This window comes from Oryctolagus cuniculus, chromosome 3 (genome assembly GCF_051225735.1).
Source record: "Oryctolagus cuniculus isolate XC-2025 breed Fujian yellow rabbit chromosome 3, ASM5122573v1, whole genome shotgun sequence".
In the NCBI taxonomy this organism is placed as follows: Eukaryota; Metazoa; Chordata; class Mammalia; order Lagomorpha; family Leporidae; genus Oryctolagus; species Oryctolagus cuniculus.
In genome coordinates this window covers 165,508,117-165,523,885 of record NC_142869.1, presented here as the reverse complement: position 1 = coordinate 165,523,885, position 15,769 = coordinate 165,508,117, and the positions used below count along the sequence as shown (strand labels likewise).

The 15,769-nt window shown below is 46.3% G+C and overlaps 1 protein-coding gene across 1 annotated transcript in view; it reads right to left on the bottom strand.

The window, feature by feature from the left end:
- Positions 1-207: 207 nt before the first annotated feature.
- The window catches only part of STRIP2 (striatin interacting protein 2), a 50,771-nt gene continuing 35,209 nt past the window's right edge, over positions 208-15,769 (bottom strand). Inside the window, exons 19-21 of the mRNA XM_008258206.5 lie at positions 7,168-7,272; positions 6,234-6,438; positions 208-2,654 (exon numbers count right to left, since the gene is read on the bottom strand). Of these exons, the coding sequence (XP_008256428.1) occupies positions 2,404-2,654; positions 6,234-6,438; positions 7,168-7,272 (561 nt within the window). The 3' untranslated portion in view covers positions 208-2,403. The remainder of the gene's footprint in view (positions 2,655-6,233; positions 6,439-7,167; positions 7,273-15,769) is intronic.

The following is a 15,769-nucleotide window of genomic DNA, read 5'->3' as shown; positions in this document are numbered from 1 at the left end:
GCCTTCTAGACTCGGGAGCAAGGAGTCAGCATTGGTCCGAAATCACAGGATTGAGTCGTTTGTGTTAGTCTACGCCAGGGAACAGTCAGGGTTCCATAATGCAAGGGTTTCCATAATTACCGCCTATGAATGTTCTTCCTTTTTATAAATAGTATAGTATGACTTTAAGATTATCTTGCATTAAAAAAAAAACCTTTAGAGACCAAATTTCTATTTCCAGATTATTTTTCTTTTTATTAAAGTGCTTCAGTAGATAACAGTGTTATCAATCCACATAAACTTTTGCTGAAATATTCACAAATAAAAATCTTCTCTTTACAAATCACTCAAGTGTTCTACGTAGTAACAGCAATCACCACTGGAAGTCAGTTGACATGAATTTATCCCTGACCACACAGATGGGCTCCCAGACTGGAGATTCAGCATGGCTACCTTAGTATACAGGGCTGGGTGGCAGGTCCTGAGAGCCAGGCCCAGCGAGCCTGGGGAAACTCCCTGTGATTTGAAGCTGATCATTCGTCCTTGGTGCTTTAGTGTCTACACATGCACTTCCCTCACGCAGGAGCTGTAAATAACGAACGGTGAAACGTGAAATCTTAGCATGCCTCTGTGCCTCCGAAGACATACTCGTGCATGCTTTTAAAAGGGCAACGTATCCCTGACACAAAGTGAATGAACTACATGACTTTAAAAGAAATAGATTGCTCTCTTCTTGACAACTTGTCTTTTCATGCGAGTTATATTAAAATCATACTGGGCTGATCCTGGATGACTAAAATTCACAGAAGCTATGCTCAGTAAATTATTTTGATCACAGGGGAGACTTCTGTCCTGCCTACGTAGAATTTACAGTTTACTTTAAGAAGTTCATCCATTGCATGCTTACATTCCTCAGGACTTTTCTGTAAAAAGGGAACCGCTGCTATCTGCAAACACAAAGAGATAAAACCCAGTTTAATTGTGATATGTTGATTCAGCTCCTTCAGGTATCGCCAGAGCTCTGTCATGGCTTCCTAACGAGATGTGGTTGACAAAGGGCAGGGTGAATAAGCCAGCTTGGGCTAGACCTCCAGAGTGTGTTCCTGGTGCCATCATAAAGAGATCAGCAGTGTCTGCCCTTGGGGGTGGGCATTAAAGGAGCGTGAATATCTAGATGACAATGGTGGGGACACAGAGCAGTAAAGGATCCTGGCTGAGTCAGGGACTTTTCTACGAGCCTGTTTCGCAGGGGGGTGGGGGTGGGGGTGGGGGTGGGGCTGTGACTCTGCTGTGGAAGAGAGAAGTACAGAGAGGCTGATGCATCAACCCTTCCATCTGCAGTGAAATGTGCAATACGTGTAGGTAGGAGCAGGACTGCTAAATCTCCACATGACACATTGAAACTGCTAGCAGTAAAAAGGGGAAAAAAAAACATTAATCAACATTGGAGGAGAAGAAAAATGGCCAGCTGTGATGCTCTTGCTGTTCTTTTCAATTAAAAATAAATCAATCATGAGCACAAATGGACATGACATCTCAATAAATAAAACCCCCTGTAGTTAGCTTGTCATTAAAAAAAATGACTTGGATGAAAAGGATAATTTTCTGCAGCGTATGCGGCCATTTTAAGACTGAAGTAGTTTGAGAAAAACAAGAAGCGTCCTTAGAGAGGGGCTGATTGTTTCGTGTTGGTTGTGGCCCTTTCAAAACGGCAGTGTACTTCATGCCCTACACAAGGTACACAAGGGAGTAATTTTCATAGTGAACACAGATCTCTTTGGAAATAAAGGGAAAAAACCCTCTATACCCACTTTTGTGTAACATGCGGCATTTAGGGAACCGAAAGTCATCATCCTCCACAAAGGAGGTGCAGGTGCTCCAAAGTCATCCTAGAGCTAACGATTAAAATTTAAAATGTAAAAGACACACTTCATCTCAAAGTTGGTTTTACCACACTTCTGACGAGTGCTAGGAATCCAGGGTGACCAGGAAAACGTGTGCCTATTACGTGACCTGCACCTCCTTCCTCCCTGTGATGAATGCTGTGGGCCCGACGTCTTCACCAACGTCTCCTTCTGGGAGCCAGCAGAGGCTAGCCCTGGGTCTAGCTAAGACTCAAGCGGGCAGAGGTCCCACCAAAGAGCCGGCAAGGATTGATCCACCCAGAGATTTCCAAAGTCAGCTGGGCAGCCGACTGACCCCTGGGCAAGTCCATCAACTTGCTGGGACTCAGCAGCCTCCCGCCATCTCTAGGTCCACAAGTTCCCGGACTGGCCCTGAACTACACTTCACGTCCCTGGGCTGGGCCAGATCCCCCTGAACAAGCAGTCCTGGAGCTGGAAACAGAGGCTGAGTGGGCAGGGTAGGCAGAGCACCATGTATTGGAGCCAACCTCCATCTAGTAGATGCTTTGTTGACAAGGGCTCAGTGATTCTGCAGTAGCTCCTCCCAACAGATGGGCTGTGAAAACACCTCTCTCTCCAGCCAGAGCTCGTAGGAATAGTGGAAATCTTCAGGCAGATCCAACCTCTGCCCCAGCACGCTCTGCAAACAATTATCCACAGGGGAAAATTCCGAGTCCTGGGGCCTGTCATACCGCCGGCTGTTAAAAGCCTCGATGTTGGCCCGCAGGGTGCACTCTTCTGCCTGGAAGTCCCATGGCCTGGCATCGATGTCTGCGTCGGGAAGAGAGGGAGAAAAAGATGTCCACAGTCAGGACAGCACGCCCCTGCCAGAGAGCAAGGTCCACGGCACTCCATGAGCAATATACAAAGTCAAGTATACAGCGTGCTGACAACTAGGGTTAAAAAATACACATGATGCCCACACACGTAAGCTTGTATACGCAGACAGCATCTTTGGAAGGGTAATCCAGAAACCAGTAACAGCAGTTACCCTCGAGAAAGCAAGTGAGGGCCCTGGGGGAGGTGGGCTTTTTCTTACTGATTGTAGGTACCACGTCTTCCTAAAGGGGAAGCTCAGTTGTCTTTATTGAGCTTTCTCTAGGGCGTGGGAGTTTCTCATTTCGGTGGAACCACGAGCTCTTAAGGAATGGGAACGTGTGAAAGGGGTACACATGGAGAGTCAGAACACGCTGGTTCTGAAGAATTTCTGCCTCCCTGGACTCTCCCAGCACGTGATAAATCTATGTGTCAGCTTATTTTTAAGATTATGAGGTGAAGGCTTTCATGGCGGTAGAAAACAGATCATCTCTTTGCTTCTACTCAGACACTGTTTCAGGGTTAGAGACACAGTTTCCACATCCTTCATGTCCTCACTCAGTGCTTTATCACCACGTACTGCAGTTTGGTTGGGGTTCAGAATGGCAGCAACAATGGAGGTGCCATTTGCAAGATAAAACCTTTTCATGTTTTAAAAATTTACAAGAATTTAAACAGCTAATTGAGCTGTAAGCCTCAGAGTAGAAGTTATATCCTGGCTTATTCTATACCAATCACAAGCTTCCTTTGATTCTCTAAACTCTTTACCTCAGTATCCTCTAAATTTTAGAAAATCCAGCAGAAATAGTCATTAGTCATCTCACTAAAATTTTAAATATCATTATAGGAATAATGGCCAAATCCCTATATGCCAAATATAAAACAAAAACTCTCCAAAATAAGTTTTTTCCAATTGTGGTCAGTCTTGGCATAGTTCTGGTGGTTCAACCAGACATTCCACCTGCTGTTGTGAAGTGTATGTAGTTCGACCACCACCTAGGGTGTACCGTGGACAAAAAGGCTTAAACTCAACTTGTCAAACCTCTAAATCTAGCTTTCAGTTTATGGTTAATATCATGGACAGCACACCACAAATGGAATAATGGAAGTAACACCACAAAGAAGTGAGTAGACAAATCCAGAAGGGGGATATTCCGCAGGACAACTGGCTTGGCCCAGTGGTCTAAGTCACTGCTTGGGACCCTTGCATCCTGTGCTGAGTGTCAGCGACTCTGCTTCCAGTCCAGCTTCCTACTGATGCACACCCTGGGAGGCAGCAGGTGCTGGCTCAAGTCCCCTTGAGTCCCCTGCCACCCATGTAGGAGATCTAGATTGGGTTCCAGGCTCCTGACTTTGGCCTGGCCCAGCCCTGGCTGTTGTGGGCATTTGGGGAGTGAAGCAGTGGATGGAAGATCTTTCTCTTTCTGTGTCTGTCTTTCAAATAAAATGAAAATAAATAAAAATTTAAAAATGAACCTTTAAAATGAAAATCATTTTGTGACAAATGGGAAATTTTGAATACGGACTTGATTATTAAATAAAATGAAAATGTACTGACATAGAAAGGAGCAGATTATATTAGCTGAGAAGATCATAAAATAGCATATATAGGGCTGGCGTTGTGGTCTAGCAGGTTAAGCTATAGCCTGTGATGCTGGCATCCCATACAAATGCCAATTAGAGTCCTAGCTATTCTACTTCTTATCTGGCTCCCTGGGAGCCCACAGCTTCTTCCTGGTCTCCCACATGGATGCAGGAACCCGATAATTGGGTCATCTTCTGCTGCTTCCCCAGGCACATTAGCAGAGAGCTGGATCAGAAGTGGAACAGCTGGGTCTTGAACTGCCACCTATATGTGATGCCAGCATTGCAGGTAGAGGCTAAGCCTGCTATGCCAAAATGCTGGCCCCTGACTTTCAAATAAACAAATTAATTAAAAAAAACCCAGCATATGTAATTTGCCTTCAACTTAATGAAATATGCATATATACATATATATATATAAAGATCTAGAAGAATATACAATGTTATCAGTGGCAATCTTTGGGTGGTACAAATATGTAATTATGATAATACAGTAAAATATTTACTTACATTTCTATTTCTTTGTAACAAGAATTATTTTATTATTCCTTTAAGAATTTTATTTTTCATTTTATTTGAAAGGCAGAGAGACAGAGAGAAAGACCTTCTGAATGCTGGTTTATTCCCCAAATGCCTGCAACAGCCAGCGTAGGGTCAGGCCAAAGCCTGCAGCCCAGAACTCAGTTTGGGTCTTTTGCATGGGTGGCCGGGACTCAGGTTCTTGAGCCATCGCCACTGCTTCCCAGGATGCATTAGCAGGAAGCAGGATGGAAAGCAGAGGAGTCAGGACTCAAATCAAGCACTTCAGTATGGGAAGTGGGCGTTCCAGTGACTTCAACTGCTCTCCAAACGCCTGCCCCCAACCTCAAATTATTTTAAATTTTTTTTTTTTTTTTTTTTTTTTTGGACAGGCAGAGTGGACAGTGAGAGAGAGAGAGAAAGGTCTTCCTTTTGCCATTGGTTCACCCTCCAATGGCCGCCGCAGCCGGCGTACCACGCTGATCCGAAGCCAGGAGCCAGATGCTTCTCCTGGTCTCCTCATGGGGTGCAGGGCCCAAGCACTTGGGCCATCCCCCACTGCACTCCCTGGCCACAGCAGAGAGCTGGCCTGGAAGAGGGGCAACCGGGACAGAATCCGGCGCCCCGACCGGGACTAGAACCCGGTGTGCCGGCGCCGCAAGGCGGAGGATTAGCCTAGTGAGCCGCGGCGCCGGCCAAATTATTTTAATTTAAAAAATCTTATGGAGAAAGCTTTCACTTTTGGAAAGGTAATAATCACCTCTCAATTGACTTGTTTTATAAAATGGATTTTTGTAGTTTACATAGGACAAGGTACATGCTAGAATTTGGGGTATTGCCTTTAAGTTTGGTGTATCAGAACCTGACCCCTATAAACACCTATTTTCTTATCCAAAATAATGGTAAGAGTTCACGCCAAAAGAATAGAGAGAAACGTTGATTTAGTCTTGTTTAAACTTTGGGCATTAGGCCGGCACTGTGGCATAGTGGATAAAGCCGCTGCCTGCAATGCTGGCATACCATATGGGCTCCAGTTCAAGTCCCGGCTGCTCCACTTCCAACCCAGCTCTCTGCTGATGAGCCTGGAAAAGCGGCAGAGGATGGCCCAAGTACCTCAGCCCCTGCCACCAACGTGGGAGACCAGGAAGAAGCTCCTGGCTCCTGGGTTGGCCTGGCTCAGCCCAGGCCATTGAGGCCATTTAGGGAGTAAACCAGCAGATGGAAGACCCCCTTATCTCTCTCTCTCTGTGACTCTGCCTCTCAAATAAATAAATCAATCTTTAAAAAACAAACCACAAACTGTGGGCGAGCCCGGGCAGTGGCCAGCGCGAGGACGCTCCCCGTCCCCTGGGCGAGCCCCGGCAGCGGCAGCGCGAGGACGCTCCCCGTCCCCTGGGGGAGCCCGGGCAGTGGCAGCACTGGGACACTCACCGTTCCCGTAGGCCCAGTCGTCGTTCAGGCGGTGGCGCACTTTCTGGTAGATGGCCGACATGGTCTTCATGTTGCTCTTTCTCCACTGGCGCCCTAGGTACTTGGTCTGGATCTTCAGCAGCTTCAGGACGTACAGCTGCAGCATGGCCTGCTTCACTTTGAGGGCCCGCTTTAAGATCGGGGCCGATTTGAACACCACCAGCATCTGCCCATTGAGAGACGGGCAAGATGGTGGTGAGGCAGGCAAAACGCAAGTCAAACCTGCCTAACGCGGAACCCCCTACAGTCCCTGCCCTGCTTAGATTTCGTCTTCAAGGACACAGAGTAACTCTTTTACTTATGTCAAAATCCAAAGTTTCCAATATTCCAAGTGCATGGTGTAAAGTGCAGAAGAAATTCTGTTAGCCACACATCCCACTTCTACTGTTACCCACAGTTTCTTCTGGAAATATTCTAGGCAAGCATTTATAACATTTTGTCTTTTCAACTAAAGATCCCCAACCGCACAGCCTGTCCTGTCTCTTGTTTTTTAGTTAAAAGTATTTACTGAAAAGTATTCACATCAGTATAGGACATCCTCATTCTTTTTAATGGTTGCAGGATATTCTATTGTAAGGATGTTTCATTGTCTGTTTAACTACTTGGTCCCATAATAATGGGCATTTAAGTTGTCAATCTTTCATCATTGCAAGTAATGTTGTGATGGATAAACTTGAACTTGCATTATTTGGGATACATGACTGGAATCCAAACAGCACCGCGAACCTCCCCACCAGAGCTGCCTGCCGTAAAACAAGCCTGCTGCTCCAGGGGAGGTGCTCAGAACCGGGAGGTGTCAGGTCTGTGTAGCGTGCGGTAGCTGCCTATAGACTGGGAAGCAGGCAGTTCACAGGGATTTATGCCTGATTTAACCGTGCTCCGAAGGCCCGCTCACCATGGTCCTGGAATGCTTCCATTTGGTCAGCTTATTGAGCAGCCTCAGGAGGTTGATGCAGGAGAAGAGGTTCCTCCAGCAGAACTGGTTGTTGTCTCCAGCCTCCTGTAATAAGGAGCATCCAGAATGATCTCAGCACTCACAAGGCTTCCACTCCCATGGAAGCCTGGGAGTCACCGTCGGTCAGTGTAGGTGGAGCTTTTCACGGTGCAGTGCTGCCCCCTCACCTCTCTTACAGAGTTCTCAATCCTGTGATGACCCACTCGGCTGCCAACCCTGGGGACCCCAGCTAGATGCAAGTACTGGTTAGCGAGATGACACATGAAGCTGAGTCAAGCAGCTTTCTTAACTAGTTGACTGCTTTGGGACTGGAAAAGAGATGACAGACTGTTCCCCCATAAACTTTGCACCTATATAAGCTTACATTTGTAATTGCTAGGAGTTAAGTCTCATTCTGATAGCTTTTAAACTAGGTTGGACGGATCTAATATTAATTACATCTGATTATTTTATCAGCTGCACCCTCCCTTTATCAAGCCATATTGCAGTCAGATGCTTAATTATCCAGTTTGGAAGGAAAAGTGGCGAAAGGTTCACTCCAACCAGATGTTTTTCTTGCATATTTCCTGATAGCTTGTGAGCACCTAACTAGAGATAAAAGATCAATGTCAGATTAGAAACAGGTATCTGTTTTTTAGAAATATTTTTCAGAGACAAAAATAAAAGTCCTCATGTGACTTAGGGACCTTTAAATATATTTGGGTGTCAGAAGCTATATAAATCAATGAGCATGCATGATGGCCAAGTTGAAATCTTAGAAATTCCTCACATCTGTACTGTGATGGGAGAACGTAGGCGTAGGAGACGTGTCCAAGTGAGCTGTTGTCTGCTGAGTGCAAAATTACCTCCTCCCCTAATTTAATCTGAAGAGGGCAAGAGAGGCACACATCTAATGTAGAATAAATACACAATACCAAGGGCCAAAAAGACTCAGGGGAAACTTCCTAGAAAAATAATTTAGAAATAACATTCTCCTTCCTATAGTGAACATTCATTATTGTGCTTTGGACTAGTTCCAGAAGAACCATGTGCCTGCTTCTGAGGGAAGCTTCACGGGACCTGGCACGCTGGCCAGGCTGGCGGCCCCAGCAGGTCAGGTTCGAGACATGTTACATCTTAGGTGGTGAGCAGACACAGAAAGGTTCTTGTATTTCCAAGAAACAGGAGAGAGACCCAGTGTGGGATAGGGAAGTACATTTCCACGGTGGGCTTCCTTGATTCTGATTTCCAACATTGCAGTGGCACCAGCGCTTGCATTCCTCAGCCCCTCAAAGAACAAATGGGAGTGGTGGCGTGGGCTGCAGCAGCTCTGGCAGCACCGAGACACATGCCTCAGGCCTCAGCCCTTGCTGCACGGTCTCAGGAAAGTTACTGCCTTTGCTTGCCTGTAAGAATTTGAACTGTTCAATCTTTTAAGATTTTTCAGCTCTCACCATTCTATAATTCTGTGATTCCTTGGACTTCTTCCAGTTGAAAAGAACTACCTCATTCTTTTTATTGTTTTAATTTATTTATCTTTAAAGATTTATTTTATTTATTTGAAAGAGTTACAGAGAGAGGTAGAGACAGAGAGAGAGGTCTTCCATCTGCTGGTTCACTCCCCAGATGGCCGCAACGGCCGGAGCTGCATTGATCCGAAGCCAGGAGCCAGGAGCTTCTTCTGGGTCTCCCATGTGGGTGCAGGGTCCCAAGGACTTGGGCCATCTTCTACTGCTATCCCAGGCCATAGTAGAGAGTTGGATCGGAAGAGGAGCAGCTGGGACTAGAACCAGCACCCATATGGGATGGCGGCACTTCAGGCCAGGGCTTTAATCTGCTGCACCACAGTGCCGGCCTTCTGCCTCATTCTTTTTAATGGTTACAAAACATTTAATTATAAGGATATATTATTGTTTATTTAACCAATTAGTCCTGTATTAATAGGCATTTAGTTATTTCCAATTTTTTTCATTCTTTTTAAAAAATATTTATTTATTCTGAAAGGCAGAGTTATAGACAGAGGCAGAGAGAGACAGAAAGAAATATTCCATCCTCTGGTTCACTTCCCAGATGTCTCTAATGGCCGGAGCTGGGCTGATTCAAAGAGAGGATCCAGGAGTTTCTTCAAGGTCTCCCACATGGTTATAGGGGCCCAAAGACCTGGGCCATCCTCCACTGCTTTCCAAGGGGTATTAGCAGGGAGCTGGATCAGAAGCGGAGCAGCCAGGACTTGAACCGGCGCCCATATGGGATGCCAGCACTGCAGGTGGCAGCTTTACCCACTACACCACAACACTAGCCCCCTAATCTTTCATTCTTACAAACAAGGCTGCAAAAACCTTACACTTGCATTGTTTGGGATGTGTGACTATAATCCAAACAACATTGCAAACTTCCCTGCCAGAGTCACTCTGAGGGAGGGGATATATCTAGCTCCCTGCGACGGACTGCTGAGTAGATCAAACGAAGTTATTTATTTATATGAAAGGAGGTAGAGTGGCAAAGTACCCAATCTGCTATACAAATGCCTGCTGGGCCAGGCTGAAACCCAGCGCCAGGAGCTGAGAATGCAATCCGGGTCTCCCACGTGGGTGTCAGGAACCGACTAACAGCCGTCACTCTGCCCTCCAGGATCTGCATTAGCAGGAAGCTGAAGTCAGAGCTGGAGGTATTGAACCCAGTTACTGTGCTGTGGGACACAGGCATCTCAACTGCTAAGCCAAATGCCTGCCTCAGGCGCAGTTTTAAAATTTTAAAAGTGAAGTTTTGGGTGAAGCTGGGCTGACTGTAGCTCTTTTCCTCAGAGCTGTCTTGGGAGACCCAGGGAAGGTCTTCTGCTTCCCGTTCGTAAGCCGGTCTCAGCTCCCACGGTCTGTCTCTCCATTCCTTCTCTTTTTGAAAGACAGAGTTACAGAGAGACGTAGAGACGGGGAGAGAGAGAGAGAGGTCTTCCATCCTCTGGTTCACTCCCCAGATGGCCGCAACCGCTGGAGCTGAGCCAATTCAAAGCCAGGAGCCAGGAGCTTCTTCCAGGTCTCCTACATGGGTGCAGGGGCCCAAGGACTTGGGCCATCTTCTACTGCTTTCCCAGGCCATAGCAGAGAGCTGGATCGGAAGAGGGGCAGCTGGGACTACAACAGGCACCCATATGGGATGCCAGCGTTTCAAGCCAGGGCTTTAACCTGCTGCGCCACAGCGCTAGCCCCTCTCCATTCCTTCTGATAACACTTCCCTGACGACTGTAAGTGGCTCTGCATCTGCCTGGAGCTGTCACCAACGGCACACACACTGGCCAGAGGCACTCTCAGGAAAGCCAAGCCCTGGCTCATTCTGTCTCTTTTGTGGCAGTAGCAGGCTCTACATGGAACACTGATCCAGCATCTGCCTGTTTCCAACCCAACATGTAATCATTTTCCCAGCAGGCCCTTGGCTCCACAGGTACCTGTTCCAATGTCACCTTTCCCTGTCTTTGTTTCTTTAGGTGGGGGTGGGGGTGGGGAGGGAGCAAGACTCAACATCGCTCCCCTAGGTGGAGATAAATTTTGTGAACAGCAGCACACGGTCATATTCTGTTGTTCCCAGTACTTTACATCAGCCGAAGCAAGACTGCTACTTACTTTCTCCCAGCTAAATCTAAACAAGAAAATATCTGCCCATGTTCCACCATCATAATATTTATTTGCAACATACCTGGGATCTAAAGATTCAGCTCAAGGACTATATCCTACCCATTGAGATTGTCTCAAAGATATTACAAGGACTCTGCTTTCAAAAGTCCACCCACAGGGCCAGCATTGTGGTACAGTGGATTAAGCTACTGCCTACATTGCTGTCATTCCACTTGGGCAGTGTTTTGAGATCTAGTTGCTCCACTTCTTTTTATTTTTTATTTATTTTTTATTTTTTTAATAGGCAGAGTGGACAGTGAGAGAGAGAGAGAGACAGAGAGAAAGGTCTTCCTTTGCCGCTGGTCCACCCTCCAATGGCCGCTGAGGCCGGCGCGCTGCGGCCGGCGCACCGCACTGATCCGATGGCAGGAGCCAGGTACTTCTCCTGGTCTCCCATGGGGTGCAGGGCCCAAGTACCTGGGCCATCCTCCACTGCACTCCCAGGCCACAGCAGAGAGCTGGCCTGGAAGAGGGGCAACCGGGACAGAATCCGGCGCCCCGACCGGGACCAGAACCTGGTGTGCCGGCACCACCAGGCGGAGGATTAGCCTAGTGAGCCGCGGCGCCGGCTTGCTCCACTTCTGATCCAGCTCCCTGCTAATGTACCCGGGAAGTCAGTGAATGATAGCCCAAGTGCTTGGGCCCCTGTATTCATGGGGGAGACCCAGATGGGATTCTTGGCTCCTATCTTGAGACTAGCCCAGCCCTGGCTGTTGTGGCCATCAGGGGAGTAAATCAGTGTACAGACATCTTTCTCTCTTTCTGTCTCCCTCTAGCACTCTTTCAAAAACAAACAAACAAACAAACAAACAAACAAAAAACTCTGGGGCCAGTGCTGTGGCATAGTGTACGGTAAAGCCGCTGCCTACAGTGCTTGCATCCCACATGGGCCCCAGTTCAAGCCCCTGCTGTTCCACTTCCAATCCAGCTCCCTGCTAATGTGCCTGGGAAAGCAGTAGAAGATGGCCCAAGTCCTTGAGCCCCTGCACCCATGTAGGAGACCTGGAAGAAGCTCCTGGCTTCAGATCCACCCACTTCTGGCCATTGTGGCCATCTGGGGAGTGAACCAGTGGATGGAAGACCTCTCTTTCTCTCTGGCTCTGCCTCTCTAATAAATAAATCAATCTTTAAAAAGGAAAAAAAGAAAAAAAGAAACCTTCAATGATTTTTTTTTTTAAAGATCTCATGGTACAAAATTTCTTTCTTAGGAGCTGAGTACTCATCTACCAATCCAACCTCTCCTTTTTTATAAATGAAACTCCCACAGCCTCCAGGAAACCCGCTCCAGGTCTGGATAGCTGTCTGTGCAAAGCCAGGCCTGTCTCTCTGTGAACTAGTTCTTGCTTTGTGCTTCAGGTTTTCCAGCCACACTAGCCCTGCATTTACTGGAAACAATTGCAAAAGCCAACTTGCTAGATTTTAATACTTACTGATTATAAACTCACAATAATAGCTATTTCTTAGTAAATGATTCTTTAGATCCATTTCTTTATTATAGTTCACATCACTGAAAATTAAGTTATATTTTTACTTTTAGATTTTCTTTTCCCACACCCTTACAGAATAATTCCATTCTCATATGAGTTTCTGACAAGTTACAAAAGATTAAGGGCTTAGATACAGAGATCACAAAACAGAATAATAGGGACTGGCACTGTGGCATAGCAGGTAAAGCCGCTGCCTGCAGTGCCGGCATCCCACATGGGCGCTGGTTTGAGTTCTGGCTGCTCCACTTCTGACCCAAGTCTCTGCTATGGCCTGGGAAAGCAGTGGACGATGGCCCATGTGCTTGGGCCCCTGCACCTGTGTAGGAGACTAGCAAGAAGCTCCTGACCCCTGGCTTCAGATCAGCCCAACTCTGGCTGTTGTAGCCATCTGGGGAGAGAACCAGCAGATGGAAGATCGATCTCTCTCTCTCTCTCTCTCTCTCTGCCTCTCCTTCTCTCTCTGTGTGTAACTCTGACTTTCAAATAAATAAATAAATAAATCTTTTTAAAAAAGGATCATAAACCATAAGTTAAATAATGCCTGAAAGGAATGTTACAGTCCTTAATACTTAAATATAATAACCACATTTCAGAAAGAAAACTAAAAGGAAGACAACAAAAACCTTCTGAGATGTCTGGAAATATCCAAATTTGAAGTTATATAACTGGGCTGGCACCATGGCGTCATGGGTAAAGCTCTCAGCTACAGCACTGCCAACCTATAGGGGTGCTGGTTCAAGTCCTGGCTGCTCCATTTCCAATCCAGCTCCTTGCTAATGGCCTGGGAAACCAGAAGATGGCCCAGGTGCTTGGGTCCCCACTGCCCACAAGGGAGACCTAGATGAAACTCCTGGATCCTGGCTTTGGCCTGGCCCAGTCTTGACCACTGCAGCCATCTGCAGAGTGAACCAGCAGATGGAAGATCTCTCTCTCTCTCTCTCTCTGCTTCTGCCTCTCCTTCTCTGTAACTCTGGCTTTCAAATAAATAAATAAATCTTTTTTAAAAAAAGAAGCTATAAAACTAAATTTAGTAAGGTTAGATGAAAGGATTTGGTATAAATTTAAATGAAACAAATGGATTTATATATTTCTGAACATAAATCTAAATTTGAACAATTGTGCCATGACCTGTCTTTTTAAAATGAATACTTTCACTTGTCTAGGACTACAAGGAAATGACAAACACTTCCTTTCGGATGGTCAGTCATGCAGGTTCTGACTCACTGCTGACTCTACCCAGCTCTAAGGCTTTGACCACCACTTTACTGCTCTACCTGTTTCCTTATCAGTAACGGCTGGGATGGGGCAAGGGATGAACTAAAACACCTCTGGCTCTGATGCGTCATAATTCCATAAATACCACCTTCCCACTTCTTCATCTTCTCTTCTCAAAGGTTTATTTATTTACTTGAAAAGCAGAGTTACAGACAGAGGGAGAGACAGAGACAGAGGGAGATCATCTATCTGCTGGCTCACTCTCCAAATGGCCACAACAGCCAGGGCTGGGCCAGGTTGAAGCCAGGAGCCTGGAACTCCATCTGGGTCTCCCACACCATGCAGGGGCCCAAGCACTTGGGCCATCTTCCGCTGCCTTTCCAGGTGTATTAGCAGGGAGCTGGATAGGAGGCTGGGATTTGAACCTGCACTCCGACATGGGATGCTGGTGTCATAGGCAGCGGCTTAACCTGCTGTGCCACAACACAAGTTCCCAGACCCCCCTACCTTCATCTTAATTTGCATGTGAACAGCTTGGGCACCCTCACTGTCCAAGATATGCCTTCCTTTGTTTGAGTACTTGTGTAGGGGAAAAAAAATAAAAACATGCATTTTGACTTTTGGATTGGGTTTGCAGCAGTGACAATAAATTTAAGGGATTGGTGTGGTGGCATAGTAGGTTAAGCCTCCACTTGCCATACCAGTATCCCATATGACCACTGGTTCAAGTCCCAGCTGCTCCACTTCAGGTCAAGCTCCCTACTGATGGCTTGGGAAAGCAGTGGAAGACAGCCCAAGTCATTGGGCCTCTGCACCCACATGGGAGACCCAGAAGAAGCTCCCGGCTCCTGGTTTTGGATTGGTCCAGCTCCAGCAACTGTGGGAGCTGTTTGGGGAGTGAACCAGTGGATGGAAGATCTCTCTCTTTGTCTCTCCCTCTCCCTATAACTCTGTCTCACAAATAAATAAATAAATCTTTAACAAAATTTACAAAGAATTTTCCAGTGTTTTTTTGCCCAAATCTGTGTAAGAAAGAGGAAAGGAGGATGAAGTATAATCTGTGTGACCTGCATGATTTCTCTTTGGGGATAACAGGCCCATATAAAAGTAGACCTACAACTCTACCCTCATTTCACTATACTCTAAAGCAGTGGTCTCTAAGCATTTTTGCTGTACATATCTATCATAAGATAATGTTTGTGTACGTCCCCAAACACATATATATTTACTTATAAATGCTCCATTGTAATCGCTGTAAATATGAGAATGCTTCCGAAAATTCATGGAAAAATGGAATAAAACATAAGTTGGGGGTCAGTGCTGTGGTTCAGTTAGGTTAAGCCTCCACCAGTGGCATCCCTTATGGGTTCCGGTTCAAGTCCTGGCTGCTCCGCTTCCGACCCAGTTCTCTGCTAATGGCCTGGGAGAGCAGCAGAGAATGGCCCAAAAGCTTGGGCCCCTGAACCTGCATGGGAGACCCAGAAGGGGCTCCTGGCTCCTGGCTTTGGATTGGCCCAGCTCTGGATATTGTGGCCTTTTTGGGAGCGAACCAGTGGATGGAAGACCTCCTCTCTGCCTCTCCTTCTCTGTCTGTAATGCTTCTTCTCAAATAAATAAATAAATAAATAAATCTTTAAAAACAGAACAAAACAAAACCAAAAAACCCCACATAAGTTGGGGCAGACATTTGGTGCAGTGGTTAAGTCACTGACTGGGCCTTGTCTAGGTCTAGCCTAGCCACTGCTGATGTGAATCCTTGGGGGCAGCAGATGTGGCTCAAGTACTTGAGTTCCTACCACCCAAGTGGAACACCTGGATGGAGTTCCCGGCTTTGGCCTGACCCAACACTCATCATTCTCTGATTCTGTCTCTCTGCCTTTCAAACAAAACAAATAAAATTTTTTTAAAAAAGGTAAATTTATGCTTTGGTGCAAATAATTTTTGAAATTCATATCTAGTTTTTTTTATAGTACACATTTTTCTACTTTTTGAAGGCCCCTCTCATGAATATAAAAAGTTAAAAATATATTAATACACATAAAAGATCTCATATTTTCCATCCCTAATGCAACACTTTGCACACTCTATGTTGCATGCTAACCCTCCTACAATACACGCTGGGTCATGTCCACGGCTTTTTTTTATCGTTGCTTATTCATTTAAAAGGGAGCGAGACAGAGAGACAGAGATCTC